The following is a 16855-nucleotide window of genomic DNA, read 5'->3' as shown; positions in this document are numbered from 1 at the left end:
CCCTTTGACCGGTTGGTATAGCTTGCAGCACAGTCACACGAATCTAAGACAGGTCAGCACCTCCACAGGACCAAAAGACAGCCAGCCAGTTTTCTAAAGGCATTAGTGCAGTTTTGATAAATCTATGTGTTGATCATGCGAGACATTATTTTTTGTCTTAATTTTAGCACTGCTCAACCAACAGAAAAATGCACTTTCATATTATATATATCGCTACATTTCCAAACCCCTGAGAGCAAAAGAGCTGAAAAACAAGCCATCAAATAATTGAAAATTAGCTGGATATGCTTCAGGTTCCTAAATCCACGAGAACGATTTAAAATAACAAGTCATCATTTACATTTTAGAAAACCCCTTTATTTTACTGCGCAGAATCTTAATGAGTTAACATAGCAATGTTGTTTTTTTTAAATAGAACTGTTAGAAATATAGTACAAAAACATGTCATGAGAACATAGAATAAAGATATCTTAAGAATTTAAAACACTTTCTATCTATAGTATATTTATATGAAAATGCACACTTTACATCTTTAAACATAAATTGACAATGAACAAGGTCTCATGCAAAAATCAGACAAGCAGTAACTAGTTGCCCATAAACTGCTAATAAACTTACATTTTTATGAAATGGCCTTCAGCACAGTATAGTCAACGTTCATCTGAACACCAAAACCAAATCTAATGTCACTGATGTTTTCATGGGAAAGAAAGGGCATCAATCCAAAGCACTTTAACTGTGTAATAGGTGCAGTAAAATACAAAGAAACCTATATTGCCATTTTTGATTTGTTAAAGGAAACATAAATAAAAGTTAAATTAAAAAGTGCAGAAGCATAAATCAGTGCTTTGTTGAGATTTTACCTTTCAATGTTGACATACTTTTACTATAATAACAGCAAGACGAGGCTAATGTAGGACTCTAGTATATCAGACTAAACACAATGGTCAGATTATAAAAAAGCAATACATTTACCTACATGACATGTTAAGTGTGGCACAACAGTTTATATTCACTGCATGACAAGGATTTGGACATAAAGGCCATTCATAAAAACTTCGCTTTCATTCATCTGCAGATAGTGGTTGCTCTGTTTCCATGGGTTTCTCAGGTGACTTGTCCTGGTCCTGTTCGTCTTCATCTTCATCTTCCTCCATGGACTCCTCCTCGTCAGTGTCCTGCGCAGTTTGGTCGGAGATTTCGGGCGCCTGCTGTTCTGGGATGTCCAGGTTGTGTGTTAGTTTGCTCAGTTCAATCATGTTAAAGCCAAGGAGTACCACTGCTCTGTTGTTCTTTATGGTCTTCATGCACTTGGTCCGCCGTGCACTAAACATGGCTGCAAGCTCTTGTGTTGTGAGAGTAAGCCTCTTGCAAAGCTCTTTGGACTCTGCTCTTGTTGCATATGGGTTGCAGTTGAAATATTTGGTACAAAACAGTCGGCGTTCATCTTCACTGCAGCGCTCGAGGGCTGTGGGCTCCAAAACCAACTTCACTGCAGGGTTGGCCTGGGGTTCAGGAGGAGGAGGCTTCTCTTGCACTTGTTGCTCCATCTTTTTCCGCTCCATCCTTTCATGCTCAAGTCTTTGTCGCTTGGCAGCCCTCTCTTCTCTTTCTCGTTTGTTGGCTTCCATGACCTCCTTCAAAGCTTGCTCTATTCTCTGTTGGGACTGCAGCTCCTCTGGTGTTTTCAGCGGCACATGCGCTTCTTTACGGGCAGTTCGACCCGCTGGAGCTGGAGCTACAGCTTGTTTCAGAGTCATCCCCTGTGGCATCTGAAGGAAGTACAGACCAGGGGCTTTGGTTGCCATCTGTTGAACAGGTTTTGCAGGACCTGCTCGTGTAAGAGTCAGGGTTGTTCTGGGGGGTTCTGGTGCAGTTTTGGGAGGCTGTGGCTGTTTGGGCGAGCAACGGCAGCGCTGAATATGAAGCATCACAGCCTGTTGAGTCACCTTCCCTGTGTACACACCATTGCAGTAGATGCACTTGAAGGCCTCAGTTTTGAGAATGGCATGGATAGTTGGTGCAACAAAATGTTTCTGTTTGAGGTGCTGGAGGTGTTTTGCTTCATTTGGAGACTTTTCATCGCAAAAGGGACAATAGGTGCTGCTGACTTTAACAGGCACATTGATGAGGGTAGGTTTGATGCAAGGGCTTAACTTGAAATACAGGTGTTCATTAGAACTTGTGAGAAGAGCCAGATGGACCTCATTTTCTCCAAGAACTTCTTTTGGACCAGTGGTTTGTACGTCAAAGTGTGGGAATGAAAGCACTCCTGGGCTTTGTGTGTATATTTTGCAGTTCTGCTTCAGGAAATCGCTGTAAGTTTTGCTTGTTATATTATGCTGCTTTACATGTTCAGCCAGCTGTTTGATTGAGAAGAACACAGACGTGCACGACACACAGTTGAGACCATGCAGGAGGTGCTGAAAGATGGTGTTCTCAGTGACTATAATCTTACAAGTTAAACATTTTATGGATTTATCTGTCATTTTCTTAAGGAAGGGTGCACGTGCAACCAGATATTCTGGCTTGTCTGGAGTAGATTTAACCTGGTGCACTACCTGTGTGTGCATCTCAAAGATATTGGAAGGGAACAGCTCATTGCAGTGTGGACAGGTGATCCATTTCTTAACCTGTTGTGAATTGTTTGATTGCTCAATGGGCTTCAGAGGCGTCGCTGTACTTTGAGATGCGGGCATTGTGACCTGCAGGGGTGCAAACGTATATGTTGGCATGCCATTCACCCTGTTACCGGTTGGTATTAGATGATTGAGCAGAGACTGTGAGGTCAGCATTGTACCCTGTAGGGTGCATGGAATGGGAGCTGTGCCCTCTGCAGTCTTAGCTGTGACTGCAGTAAGAGGTGCCCCATTGGCTGGAGATCGAGAAGCAACGTGTGCAGACTGTGATTGTGGAATGGGCTTAGGTTGAGCAGAAGCCTGAACTAGAGGTAGAGTCGCTGAATTGATGGCCACATTAGAGACTGTGGGAATCTGGATGGGTTGTCCTTGAGACAAAGTACCTTGCAAAGTTATGGTGGCGCCAGGCTGAAGCAAGCCTTTAGCTTCTGCACTAGCTAACTGCACTAAGGCAGACGCTTGCGGGGGCAGAAAGGCCTGGTTACTTCCCGGGGCACATATGAGAGTAGCACTATTCGAAGGTCCTTGTAGGGCCAATAACGTTCCAGCTGTCTGTCCATTGGTTGGTAGGCTGCTTGGTAAAATCAAAGTTTTAGCATTTAACAAATGGGGTTGCTGTGATTTTGTAACAAAATTTGGGAGTGTGACAAATACACCATTTCCATTGACCGTTTGTTTGGGGACATAATTTTTGTTCTCATAAACATAAGCTTGTATTTGTGTGCTGACTGTATAGTGTGTTGGTGAAACTAACATATGATGGAGCATCTGGTCTAAGGTGCCAGTGTTTCCTTTGCACACTTTGCAGCAGTATATCTTCACAGTTTTTCCACCCTGGTTTGCAAATCTGTATCCTATGTACTTCTCAGCCACCTTTCCCAGATGTTTCAAAATAATGTGCTTCTTCAGGGCAAATATAAGTGAGGTTGGGAAGCCACATCTCACACAGTGATACTTCTCATTTGTTCTGTGAGTGGCCGATGCAGCAATTTCCTTTGTTTGTTGCGAGTCTGTTATAGTTTGGCCATGAAAGTAGAGAGCGTGTTTCCGAAGGACTTTGGGGTGCCCGACAAAGGTGCACTGAGAGCACACTGCCTGAGCACAGACAGACTCCATTATAGAATGACATCGTGAGACATGGCTCCTGAAGGTATAGATATTTTGTGTGGAGTATTTGCACATGGCACAACACAGATTCCGGGAGCGGTAAGGCCACTGAAAGGACATGTACATTTATGAATCATTTTATGATCAATTTAAGAACATGTCAATTACAATCAATGTGCCAAACTTACCCTCTTTTCCATTCTACCATTGAATCCGTCTGTAAAATCAAGCCACTCCGTGTCGTCCAGTACCTCCTCCTCCTCATCATCTGAATTTTTCTCAGAATTCTCATTTAGACCCTGTACAATAAAGGTGTAATGTTACTTATAGTACCCACTTTTAATATAAATAAACTAAGCTAATAAATAAATACAATATAAATATACTATGTCCAGCAAGACACAAAGCTTACAAAGCAGGGTCGGGGTGAGTGCATCTATAAACTATTATTATTATTATTATTATTATTATTACCATGACCAAAAATACATAAATTTCACGGAATAACATCCAGAAGTTTAAGACTGATAAAAAAAAAGCAGCGGCCTTATTCAACGAAAAAAGTAGTCTAATGTAGTCAGAGGCGGGTAGTACTCATACCTGTACTCAAGTACATATACTTGATTCACTTTAAGAAATTGTGAATCTCAGAGATTTATTAAATATCAATCAACAAACGTCACATACCTTGAGAAATTCCTGGCAGTCCTCAAGGCCAATGTCACCAAGGACCTTTTTAACAGATCTTCGTGCTTTTCGAATTTTGTCAACATTTGTGACCGGAAGCTGATACATGTTTCCTCACGCAACAACTGTAAAAACATAAACCAATATTATTATTATCATATTTATATTTTGAAAACCAAAATAAATTCTTGAGATTATAAGTTTGGAGGTTAGGGTTTAGAATCTAAACCTTTCACTTGTACAATGGAAATTGTAGGGGTTGTAGCCAAATGGCTACATTAATGGGAACTTTTGCAAAAAAGTTGGGAAGAACTTTCTCAAGAATATTTGATGTGATGGTGGTGCAGCGATTAGTGCCCTTGCCTCACAGCAAGTATGTCCGGAGTTCAAGGGGAAAAGTGACCTGTAGTGTAACAGATCTGTATCATAGAGCATGAAATAGCAATGGAGGATCATTCATTTGAGCAGACTGGGTGTTTTACTGACCATGTTTTTCAGGGCCAGTCAATCAAACACAATAAACACCTGTGTCGTTTATTAACTGTACCCTCCCCAGAGTTATCAGAGAAAACAGAAATATCTAGCTGCAGAAACTCTTTTAAACTAGGCTTTAAAGTTTATTTTTTTTAACATAATGCAAACTCCCCATTGGTTTTCACCATAGATCTACATAACAGAGACAGGTCCCATTCAGCCCCATTCATTGTAATGATCCCGACTGGTATGTGAAATTAACATGGCTACTCAATCTCCTCCTACGAAGCCTGTTCCTTAAAAGGGCAAAAAGGCGGGGAACTCCGCTCTCGCGGGTGGAAGACCGGCTACGAGCCTTCACAGGATTCCAGAGCCCGTCAATCAGACTTAGGCTTCCACTTTTTATTTCTAATATACAAAAAAAAAATGTGATTAAAAATATGATACATAGCCCAGCGTTGTCACATGGGTCATAGTGAACTCGTTGGAGCTAGGCTTCTATGCAGTTTAAAGAGGGGGTATTATGCTTTTTTCAATCACATAGCACCAGTCTATAGCACACTACAATGATGATGAAACCTTCTGTTGGTCTGTAAATGCTGTAAATTAGAATAACTGCCTTGTATAAAATTGCTCTCTCAAAATGGCTGTAGCGAATGTCTTGAAATAGGCCTCTGTCTCTTTAAGAACCTCTGACCCTTTCCGACACTCCCCCTCCACATGCTGTCTGTGGCATCAGTGGGGAGGGGGTTCTGCTGAGGAGCAGTGGTTGGTTACTCGGCTGGTGACGAAAGGTCGGAGGCGTCTCCAGGAGGTGGGGGCGTTCCTAGGAGGACTCAGGAAAACCTATTCCTAAAATGGCTGCCATCGGAGTTTTTACAGATTACTCAAAAATACGTGAATGTGCCAAGGCAACACTTCAGGCATGTTTTTAATGAGAGAATGACATAATAACATGATGGAAAGCTTGAAAAAGTCGTTTTTGCATAATACCCCCCCTTTAAGCAAGGTCCAAAGCTGCATTAGAACCGTGTTTCCAAAGTGTTTTTTGGAGTTGCCCCTGGCCACCGGGGGGGTGGTATTATAGCAATGTCAGCTCCCCGCCATGAGGACCAAAGAAAAGGGCTTCTCTGAGCACTTTGACATTCACTCGAACTGCTTTAAAGCCCGGCTCCAAAGAGGTTTTCTTTTTCTTCAAATTGCTGAGAGCAATATGACAAGGTATTTTTTAACCACGCTAGTTTTTGTATATTAGAAATGATAAGTGGAAGCCCAAGTCTATGATTGACAGGCTCTGGAGCATTGTGGAGGCTCATAATTGGTCCGCCCACCCCGTGAGGGCGGTGCTTCTCGCCTTTTAAAGGAACAGGCTTCATAGGAGGAGATTGGAGACTGGAGCTGAATGGAACACCGGTTATCTTAAATCTATGGTTTTCACACTGCACTTGCGCCTAGCCCCTAGGTGGTGGTATTGCAGCAGTCAGCCCCCTGACATAATAGTTTTTGTAGCCAGCCCCATGGAATAGGAAGAAAACAAAAATTGCGAAAGGAAAAATATAGAATGTATAACAAGCCATAGTCCAATAAGGCAACCAAAAAAAGTTCCATTGGGAGGGGTTCCCAAAGTGGGGATCAGGGGGCACTAAGGTGGTGGTCGAGAGATGATTTCAAGGATATATTAATATAGATATAAAGATATAGATTTTTTTTACATTTATTCTATTTTTTTTTAACATTGAATTTTATATTTATGCGCCTTGAAAACGAATAAGTATATTTAAACAAAATATACTGCAGGACAAATGTAATATTGGATGTACTCCAATAGTGTTGTGTGCACCAATGCACCAATCTTTTGCACCTGAAATTATTAAATGGAAATAACAGTTTCCAGTGGATTATATTGGACTTAAGGCAGAAGCGGCTATGATTAGTCTGATGAAGGCCTATGGTTTGTATGTGGCAATCTATCCATGTACAGTAGCCATCCATCCATTATTTAAATCATGAAACAATTTACACACCAAAGTGTGAACCTTCAGCAGGAGAACAACTGGAAACACTGGCGGCATTCCTATAACAATGCAAATTAAACATTTCTCAGAAAGTTCATCCCAACTCTGGTCATATCACTCCTATGTGTAAACAAAACAAACTTAAAAAAAAAAAAAAAAAAAAATACAGCATCCATACACTCAATCATACTCAAGGCAGAAAGCGTGTCAGTCTGAGTCTTATAAAATAAATAGATGCTAAAAGTTGGCCATCGGATTAGTTAAACTATAGAGGGAAGCACTGTCACCTTTCTCAATATAGGTCTGTGCCTCTGGATACAGCACACAACATCTAGGTTAGCAGGGATAATACGCGGTTTATTATTTTTTTTATCTGGAGATGCCCACAGTGGAATATTTACCTCGCCAAAACTGAGCGATGTTGATAGTGGTCGCTGTCTCTCCTCCACCGATTTGACCGCCTCCTGTTTCCCTGCGTGCGCTGTGTCGGTGGCTGCGCCTTATGCCGGTGCAGCTCACACGCAATCGTCAAACACTTCTTCGCCCCTGAGCGCACGACTGTTACCCTTAAGAGACTAAATATGAAAGCTACGATTGCAACCAATCTCTGGAAATAAGTTATTTTTGTACCAGCTTTTGTCCCTTTCTTCCACTAAAGAGGGAAAAAATGGCGCTGAAGTTCAGGATATGACGTAGGACCCTTCATTTGCATAATGTACAAACTGACCAATGGGAGCTGTCTTACTTAAAACACCAAATATCGTCAAAGTACGTGTAAATATGGCTCAGTTTTGCTCAAGTACAGCTAAGATTACACTTTTCAGCAAAACTTTCCACATGTCATGCGCTCCAGCAGGAGCTATTTCCAAAACTGTCTGACTACAGCGCAGAGCTAGCATGGGGGGCGTGGCGAGCCAGCCCACTTTCAGGGATCACGTGGTATAAGATGGAGCTGACCAATGCGCTGTCGAGTAACTGAGCTATATGGGCGGGGCATTGTTCATGACGTCATATCATGCTACTTTTTTAGCCAATGGTATCAATAGACCATTTTGATTGGCCGTTCACTGAAATTAAAATATCTGCGAATATTTTCCAATTGCACCAACAAATACAATTAGCGCAATCAAAAAACTTAACTTTTTGTTTTTTACGTTTCAAAAGCGGCGTTAACAAAAGACGAAAAGCCCAAATGCAAAATGGTTTTATGCTAACCGACACTTCAAATCGACACCGACACTTAAGGAACGGTCATTACAACAGTCGATTTTTGATGACGCCCAAAAAATAACTGAATTATTGAAATTCATTGAGTTGTACTATGGTGTTCCCAGTCATCTAGCTTAATGTAATTCAAGTATCACGATATGGGGTTTCAGAAACAATACGCGCATCACATCAAACCCATATTGTGATATCATGCAAACGATATATCGTGCCGGCCCGATATTTGATCTCTGTGCGGAAAAAAGCCTTGTGGTCAAGACTTAGAACTGCAACTTCTGGCTGGGCTTTTTGCCTCATTGTCATGAGTTCGCCTCCCAGCTCTGACTCACTTCACAATTTTACACTGAACTGTTTTATAAAAAGGTTATGACAAGATATAAAAAAAAAAGTTAAATAATAAATGTAACCTCTGATTCACATTTAAGAAAATAACAAACACAAAGTTAATAGTTTCAGTCAGAAATGTATTAAATTATCACTTTCATTACGTTAACAACCACAAATTTACAGTCAAAAACAGGGTATGGTCCATTAGTGCTTTTGACAGCAAGTAATCAATACATCAGAATTTTGTTACACAAGGACAGGATTTTAAGAAGCTGTAAATGTTTTTAAACAGACAATGAGCTGTACCAAAAACATCAGTTGTTACATTAGGAAGGCATGAGGATAACGTTTTATACATTTGCACTGCCCCAGAGGTCTGTGTACAACTAGCCTTTCATGGGTAAGGTACTCATTGAACCAAGCTAAAAACGTTTATTCTGATTCTAAAGATGCGTGATATTTAAGTCAATAAGTTAAAAAAATGGCAGCAGAATCTTTCAGTTATTACATGTTATCAAATTGAACTGCAGGACAACTTTTGGCAAGTGCAGCATCATTATCTTTGAGCCGAGGAACCGTACAAATAGATCATGTTGAAGCCTTACGAATAAGGGGGAAGGCTGAGGTCACTAATGTCAATCACAAACAATACACTTAATCGATGTAGAGTTTAAATTAACACACTTTATGGTCAAACACTGTTGGGCCACAGCATTACCTGTGGCCTAAATACATCTAGTTTTGAAGCCTTTGAGCTGAAAAACTAGAAATATCAAATAAATATATTGCAATGAGGTGAAATGCAACAAGAAATAAATTATAAAAAAAAGAGTAACCTTTTTTTTGTACACTGCTAACAAAGGGGTCTGCTGCAGTCTGTACGACATGTACAGTCTTACATCTCAAAAACTATCTGGACAAAACTGATGTATTCAAGACACAGGAGTTACAAGCAGGTAATCATTAGTCAATTTAAATTAATTGTGCACATTGTAAACTGAATTTGAGATAGGAAACAAACCACCCCAAAACAACAGGGGTTACCATCTCCGAAGAGTCATCCATTTTGTTGCATAATGTTAGCAGTTGAGCAGGTTTAACCACAAGTCAATCAGACGGAGTGAAATGAAGCCTTATTGAGGTACCACATTTGCTGTAAACGGATCATTTACTTCAAAGTCCAATTAGTGAGGCATTTGTATGACAACACTTTGAAGTGGTAGGAATGTTGACCCCTCTAAGGACCTCGTCCATAAACCCACTCTGCCCTCACTGATTATGGAGGTCTGGGGTTGTGGGTGGCATTTACGCACTGTACTGGCCCACAGAGAATGTCTTCATGGCACTGTCCAACGCAACACCAGCCTCCTGCATGTCATCCCTTGGTGCAGAAAAAAAACAGGGTTAGATACTAACAGACATTAAAAAAAAGTGGTCATTCTAATGAACATATTTTAAAGAGGCAACACTTTTGAATACAAGTTTTTATAGATTATGTATATAAATCTAGTGTTTTTGGTATCTATGTTTTTGATCAAAGGACATTTTTCAATAAATAGGGTTGTTTCACATAATTTCAAGTCTGTAAATGGACAAACCATTTGTTAAGGGACTTTAGTCATGTAAATTTTACATTTCAGTAATAACAGGGTTTATACAAATATTAAATATAACGCAAAAATAAACAAAATCAACTCTTACGATTTGCAAGCATATCAAACACAGCTGAATGTGTTTTATTACATCATAAAATAACACATTTTTGTATTGTTGACAAACTTATAAAGGAAAAAATAGTTGCACAATCCCATGCCAGAAATTTAGACTCGATGTCACTTTAAATCCAATTTAATGACAGTTAACACTTTTTAATGCCCTGCTGAAACCCTGAATGAATACGAGCGATCGCTGTTATTGTTTACTTCCGCAATTTTCACCGGATGTTTGGTAGGCAGCTGATGCATACAGGCCTCTAACTCGGTTTTATAAAATGATAGATCTGTTACAGCGCAAGAGAAGCAATGCCCTGTTTATGGACATTGTTTTTGCTGATTATAGGATTTTAATAAAATGTTTATCAAATATGAAAATGTAAAATGCCTACCACGGCCAACGGATGTGACGACATCGCGATCGCTCGTATACCAGAGCAGTGGTTCTCCATTGATTTGGCGTTGGGACCCACCATGACCCTTGATTGACAAGCCATGACCCAAATAGCAATAGACTATTCCAGGAGATAAATATTGAAAGTATTGGTGCCTGGGAAAGGCTCGCGGGCCACTGAGAAGGGCTCTGCGACCCACCAGTTGAGAACCACTGTTCTAGAGCACAACTGTAGTTAGTCTGCCCACCCTGGTCCTTGATCCATGTTGAAAAAAGACAGTTAAAAATGTGAACTACTGACCAGTCAGAGACAGACGCTGTGTAGTACACAGGCAGCTGAGAAGAGCCTGACGGGCAGGTGCAGTTGTCCAGTCCAGAAGCCCCCGTGTTGGAGAAGATGAGCCAGTCCCCCACAAACACCTCAGGCAGCAGACAGCGCTCCACCACCTGGTCTAGCTGGTCCAGAGATGGGCCCCACAGGCTGGAGGGATACACTGCTTCTTCAGCACACAGTGAATGCTAGAAATGGAAAATATACTGTTTGTATTTTTCAAAAATGATACTTTATTCCGCTAAACTATGAATAGGTTTTTGGGTTACTGGGTTATTCCAATGCAATGATCAGATAACAACCAGTAATTTCCTGGATAAGTCATATTGTATATTTTCTTTTGTAAGTCATTGAGACATAGGCTTTGAGTTGCAGCAGGATTGTTCTTCTCAAATGTTTAGACATATGTATAGTTGATCTTTAGAAATGTGTAAGATGCTACCATGACCTGACCCCTTTGTACAACTCCCGGAGCTGCTATCAGATAGATACTTTGGCCTTGAATGAAAGGCCTACTAACCTTGTGTACAGACGGTGCAGCAATGGTGTTTCCTAGCAGCTTTTGGCTGAATGGACCATAAACACCTTCATTCATATAATACAGGAACTCTGTATTATCATTGTTCCCATCTGGAAAGAAAGTATTTGGGTCACAAAAGTAATTCAGTAGGTCAACTTCAAATCTTTTGCATTCACTGTAAAAGACACGTACCCTGAGCTAGACCGTCCCAGGGGCATGTAGCCAACTTTTTGCCGATAATATTAACAGCAAGACTTAAAGCAGATGCTACATAAAATCCACCAGGCTCGGCAAGCACTTGTACACCAGAAAGTGGAGGAAAGTAAGCATCCAACAGCGGCCTGATGGCAGACTCCACCTATACATGAAACCCAGAATAAATCAATGTCAGTTTTACATTATATAATGAATTGTGACATAACGAAGTGCCGCAGGACCGTACCTGTTTAAGCTGACACTCAGAACCAGTGAATCCCCCACCAATATCCAGGACGTCCATGTTGAAGCCGAGCTCCGCCTATGCACAAGCAGAAATCAAACAGCTGAAAAGAAGTATCTCTTCTTTTCTCAAAGTATTCTCTTTGAGAGCAAAAACAGTTACAGATCGACATGAGAAAAAACTAAATACTTACAGCCATGTCAAACACACAACGAGCGTCTGACAGTGCATGGGTGTAGGCCTCCTGTAGATCTTGGCATGAGCTGGGAATATGAAATGTCACCCCAACCACCTGGACACCCAGCTCCTTTGCCGCTTCCAAAAGATGGCGACAGCTCTTCAGGGAAGAACCAAAGGCCATGCTGGTCTCAGCTGCGTGAGCCTCTGTAGTCAACTGCACTAGTAATCTGGAAGATTAGACAAAATATACATTTAAACATTTAAAATACAAGTTCAGGGGCGATGAAAAAAAGAAATTGGCTCAGAGTTTGTACAGGTTGCAGAAAGTACATTTAATGCATTTTAATGCCTAAATACTCTATTTTTAATAGCACAAATGCCAAAAATCGTGGTTATATTTCATTTTGTAAGATTTGAAGCTTACAAATCTGGCGAAAGATTTGGTATAATGTCAGTCAAAACTTCAGCTTTGTTTTAGAACATAGTTTTTGACAAGTGTATGCAGTAATAATAGTTGAGCAATGTCAGTGAATGGGTTCTGTCTCTCAGGGAAAAAATATATTTCTAAAATATAATCCGATTTAATGCTTTTTAATTACCTTTAAGGCCTTTGTTTTGGCAAAATTCATTTAATGACTTTAATGCTTCTTAATGCCCCATCCCTGTGACTTACTTTGCAGTGGGATGGAATCGTGAAATTTTGGACAATTCTGTTTCATTTTCACAAACAAGGTGCTGGATGTTGTTCTTGGCTGCATGTTTGATCTGCGCCAGCTGCTTACAAACACCTGACAGAATAATATTCTCTGGTGGGACACCATTCTCCAGGACCAGGTTCACTTCAGCCTGTAGAAAAAATATCAATAATGTTGAAAAGATTACTGACAAAGTCACACAAATTAATACTCATCAGCACATGGGTAATCGACTAACCGTGACCATTATGCAATCATAAAATAAGTTGTTTTGTAACAGGATTAACAGGGTATCAAAAAGATAAGCTTTCCTTGCCTTGTTAGCACACACAAAGCCGAGTCCCAAAGAGGCCAACACTTCAATCACTAAAGGATTGCTGTTGCTTTTGACTGGAAAGTAAGGCTGTAGATGTGGCACAATGGTTTGCCAGCACACGTGCTGTCGCATCAGGGAACCAAGATCCGCCACTACAAACGCATTCTTCTCAGCCTGCAATGAGCCAGAACTCTGATTAAGTGTTAATAATGTGCACATGAAGAAAATAAAAACCCACTGATGAACTAACCAGGGCCTGCTCATAGATGTGTCCATCAACCACGTCTTCAAGCGTCACTCCTTCCTCCATAAGTTCAATGATGTAGCTGGGGTTGTCAGTGAGTCCTTTCATCTCAACCGTATTCCGCTAAGCCAACAATCATAGGTAAAGTAATCAAGTCAAAGGGTCACGACTGAGCCAATGGGGTCCTGCCGGTTTGCAACAAACTGTGAAGAGGGAAGGAATAATTGAAGTGAGTTCAATGTGTTAACATCATCACCACCTATTAAACATCTTAAATACTGTGTACAACTGCTATTTATTTTGTTAATTCAAGTGTTAGTTTTGATTAATTCAACACTGAATTATTCTCACTTGCTAAAGCTGAAAGATGACCAGCTTCAAGGGACATGTGACGCCTGTGTTATTGCTGCATTGTATCAGTAGTTAATGGTAACAGTGATGTACAAAAAAGGACTGACTGGAACGACATTACAAATCACAGTCTATCTGTTTTAATAAAATGTATGAGTGAAAAAAAGCACCATGTAGCCAGTGCATAGAAGGGACACTCACATGGACAAGTCAGGAGATGGACCTGTCCCGCTATCAGCTAGGATCCCAAGGTGGCTCAGCGTTGAAGTCAAAGTGCTCCCGGTAAAGGGCCGCCCCTAGGCCCTCCGAGTAGCGCTCATACACTGGTGCAGTAATGGGGGAGCCCTGGACACAAATAATAAAAAAGGATGAGACAGATATCATGCTATACAGGTAGGCAGTTGTTTCACATTAAAGAGCTGCCTGGTGGTAAAAAAAACACAACTTAAAAGGCACTATACCTGTTTTGTCCCCTTTTACAAATGTTAGGAACATGACAAATGAGTTTGAACCACAACTAACGTTTGAATTTAGTGACTTCCTCTTTCATTGGTTGTAATGACACACACACACACAAACACACAAAAAATCAGGTATAGGGCCTTTAAGGCAGGAGTACCACAGACAATATTATAAAGTTGTTACAGCCCTCCTGATTGAAACCATAGCCCTCAAACATTGAAGTCTGTCAAACTACTTAAAAAAATGCCGCCGCGCATGCGCAGTAGTAGTACAAGCGGTGTCAAACTTGACTAATGCGATGTTAATATGTAACAGTGTCAGCAAAGTATAATCTGGAGGGCTCGTGAACACAAATGTCAAACGCCGTAATCACAATATACAAAGAAATGAGAAAATGCCACGCGCTTTAAATGGCTGTGGAGACAGTCTTCCTGGCAGACCACACGTCGTAATGGTTGTAACGCTAGTGCTATAACCTGTTCAAATTATAAACAGTTACAAACGAGCACTGCATATCACAACATTTCATAGCGTACGTTTTCACAACACAAAAAGAGGGTTTCAAATACAACGTATAGCCGAGTATTTGATCCAAGACTACAATGAATCAGTCATGTGCGGCAAGAAGAAGGCAGAAAGACTAGCCCGCCATGTTATCGTCCGCTTGATTCAGTCCAAGGAATTCCACTCAAGTAACTAGCCATTGTACTTACGTGAGATAACGGCTTGACTGTTTTGGGAAATCGTCTTCTCTTTTTCGGCGGAATTTTTAAAGAGTAGTGGGCACAACGACGAAAGAAAGAAAGTCGGCTGTTTTGGCCATATGTTTCGATGGAGGACGGTTTGATACGGGCCTCTCTCTCTCAGCGGTGGGAGGAGAAATGAAGCAGCCGCGAAGCGGCTAGGACGAAAAGGTAATCAAACGTCTCGAGGGCGGGGCCAACGTGCCGTTCAGCCAATCACATGAGAGCTTCGCCCAGTCCATACCAAATATGTATTTCCGAAAGTCTCGCAGTCCGCAGTGGATGTTTGTTCAGGTTACATAACCATAAAGAGTCAATCAGTACAAGAAATACTGTACTAGGTTGTTGGTGGGACAACGTGTTTGTAGAATAGTATCATCATCATTATTATTACTATGATCACTATTATTTTTAACTATTATTACTATTATTACTACTACTACTACTACTATTATTATTATCATTATTATTATTGGCTGTACAGAGTGCAGGGATCTCCAACCCTGTACAGTCTCCATTCCTTGTACAAGTAACTCTCCAAAGTTCAAGTCAAATCCTCCCAAATTTCAAGATGAGTGAAACTTTTGTTCTGAACGCATTTAGCACAATCTGCAAATTGGGTAAATACGTAATTGTATTGATATGTACTATCTTGCTATTAACTGTGCATATAATAGGCCTACTCAACCGACTCAACCTACTCAGGCCTACTCAACCTTTGTCTCATTGCTACTCACTATCCTCCCTGCTGTTTCATTAAGTAAAACACACAGGAAAAAATTGGAGACCCCTGGTATTTGGGAAAAACTTGCCCCACTTCACCGCTAGGCTGTTTGTCTGTCCCTGTCACTTATTTTGATGATAATCCCCTTTTTCTTATGTTAAGTCTAAAACAGCTAGATTTACTTAGCCTACAGAATAGCAAAAAAAAAGATCTACCCTCCTTGCACATATACAAATTATCTGGGCTGTGTAATTCTGTTTGCGGCAATAAACAGCAATATAACTTCGTCACATGATAGACATCTCACAGAAACAATTCTCATCAACCATCAGGCTGCATGTCACAACAACTAGGCCGACTAATAGACACATTCGTTCATTTGATTATCAGTATTTCCTTTGGCTAGTATGTCATTTGGCTATAGCTCTAAGTGAGGGCTGTGGGTCAAAAGGCAGAGGCAATCACATGTCACTGTTTTCGCAACATCTCCCAGCTGTCCCACTTTGTTTTCTGTACTTGAAAATGTAAATAATTTCACCTAACTATAAAATAAAACATAAACAAAACGTTCCACCTTTAAAAAAAAAGTTGTTCCTGTCCTGTTAATAATTTGATCTTCTACATGCTTCAGTTTTAACGACGGGGAAATTCCTTGCAATTTGGTATGAAACCAGAATTATCAGAGGTTCATTAAAATAAGTCAGATATGGCAATTCGATTGGGCCTGCAGCAATGCCTCGGTCGCATGACTTGTGTTTCAGTGATGCAAATCCCTTCATGTTTGTTTGTTGCTGTCTGACCATAATTCTTATCTTTGTTTTATAGCTGACACTCCCAGGAACATAATGCTCTTAAATGACATAGCCTGAAAACAGACATTTATTATCTAAATGGTTACACAGAACTTTTTAAAGCTCTACTGTAAATTTACAATGTTGTTTCTGAAAACACATGTAGGCAAGGTTTAGTTTAGTTTGATTCATAATTCAGTCAATTGGGAGCGTGAAATCCACCTGCTGATGTCATGACGTGTGTACTAAAGCCTAAACAGTTTCACTCAACTTAAATCAAACATTTCAGTGTTCAAATTTCCTCCATATCATTTATTTTATGTTCTATTCCTCTGCCTTCAGATGAAAAGATGCTCATGAAATGCTTCCTATTTTCACCTGTTTTCCATATGGCCTCACACTAAAGCTATGGCAGAGTCAATATATATATTTCCTGAGAACGAGATTTTTCAGCTAATGGGGTGGACATTCAATGTG

General features: G+C 40.5%; 2 protein-coding genes across 3 annotated transcripts; both read right to left on the bottom strand.

Moving 5' to 3' along the window:
• Nucleotides 1-760: 760 nt before the first annotated feature.
• adnp2b (ADNP homeobox 2b) lies at nt 761-7601 on the bottom strand (the record flags this gene model as incomplete). 2 transcript variants are annotated; one of them, XM_079571571.1, is made up of 4 exons in its annotated part: nt 762-3854; nt 3935-4045; nt 4434-4558; nt 7324-7601. In XM_079571571.1, the coding sequence occupies 3 exons, from the start codon at nt 4539-4541 to the stop codon at nt 1065-1067; spliced, it is 3009 nt and encodes a 1002-aa protein (XP_079427697.1). In that variant the 3' UTR covers nt 762-1064. The 2 variants fall into 2 exon arrangements, with proteins under 2 accessions (XP_079427698.1, XP_079427697.1); XM_079571572.1 differs by lacking the exon at nt 7324-7601 and having other exon boundaries at nt 761-3854; nt 4434-4541.
• Nucleotides 7602-8614: 1013 nt separating this feature from the next.
• On the bottom strand, nt 8615-15017 carry azin1b (antizyme inhibitor 1b). The gene is made up of 11 exons (XM_079571478.1): nt 14834-15017; nt 13860-14003; nt 13314-13510; nt 13064-13237; nt 12726-12898; nt 12066-12279; nt 11876-11950; nt 11626-11791; nt 11434-11543; nt 10884-11101; nt 8615-9857 (listed from the first exon to the last, which is right to left on the bottom strand). The coding sequence occupies exons 3-11, from the start codon at nt 13413-13415 to the stop codon at nt 9782-9784; spliced, it is 1308 nt and encodes a 435-aa protein (XP_079427604.1). The 5' UTR covers nt 13416-13510; nt 13860-14003; nt 14834-15017; the 3' UTR covers nt 8615-9781.
• Nucleotides 15018-16855: the final 1838 nt, after the last annotated feature.

This window comes from Gobius niger (genome assembly GCF_951799975.1).
Source record: "Gobius niger genome assembly, chromosome: 14".
NCBI lineage: Eukaryota > Metazoa > Chordata > Actinopteri > Gobiiformes > Gobiidae > Gobius > Gobius niger.
Note: the sequence above shows the minus strand (reverse complement) of the source record. Positions and strands in the feature narration are given on the sequence as shown.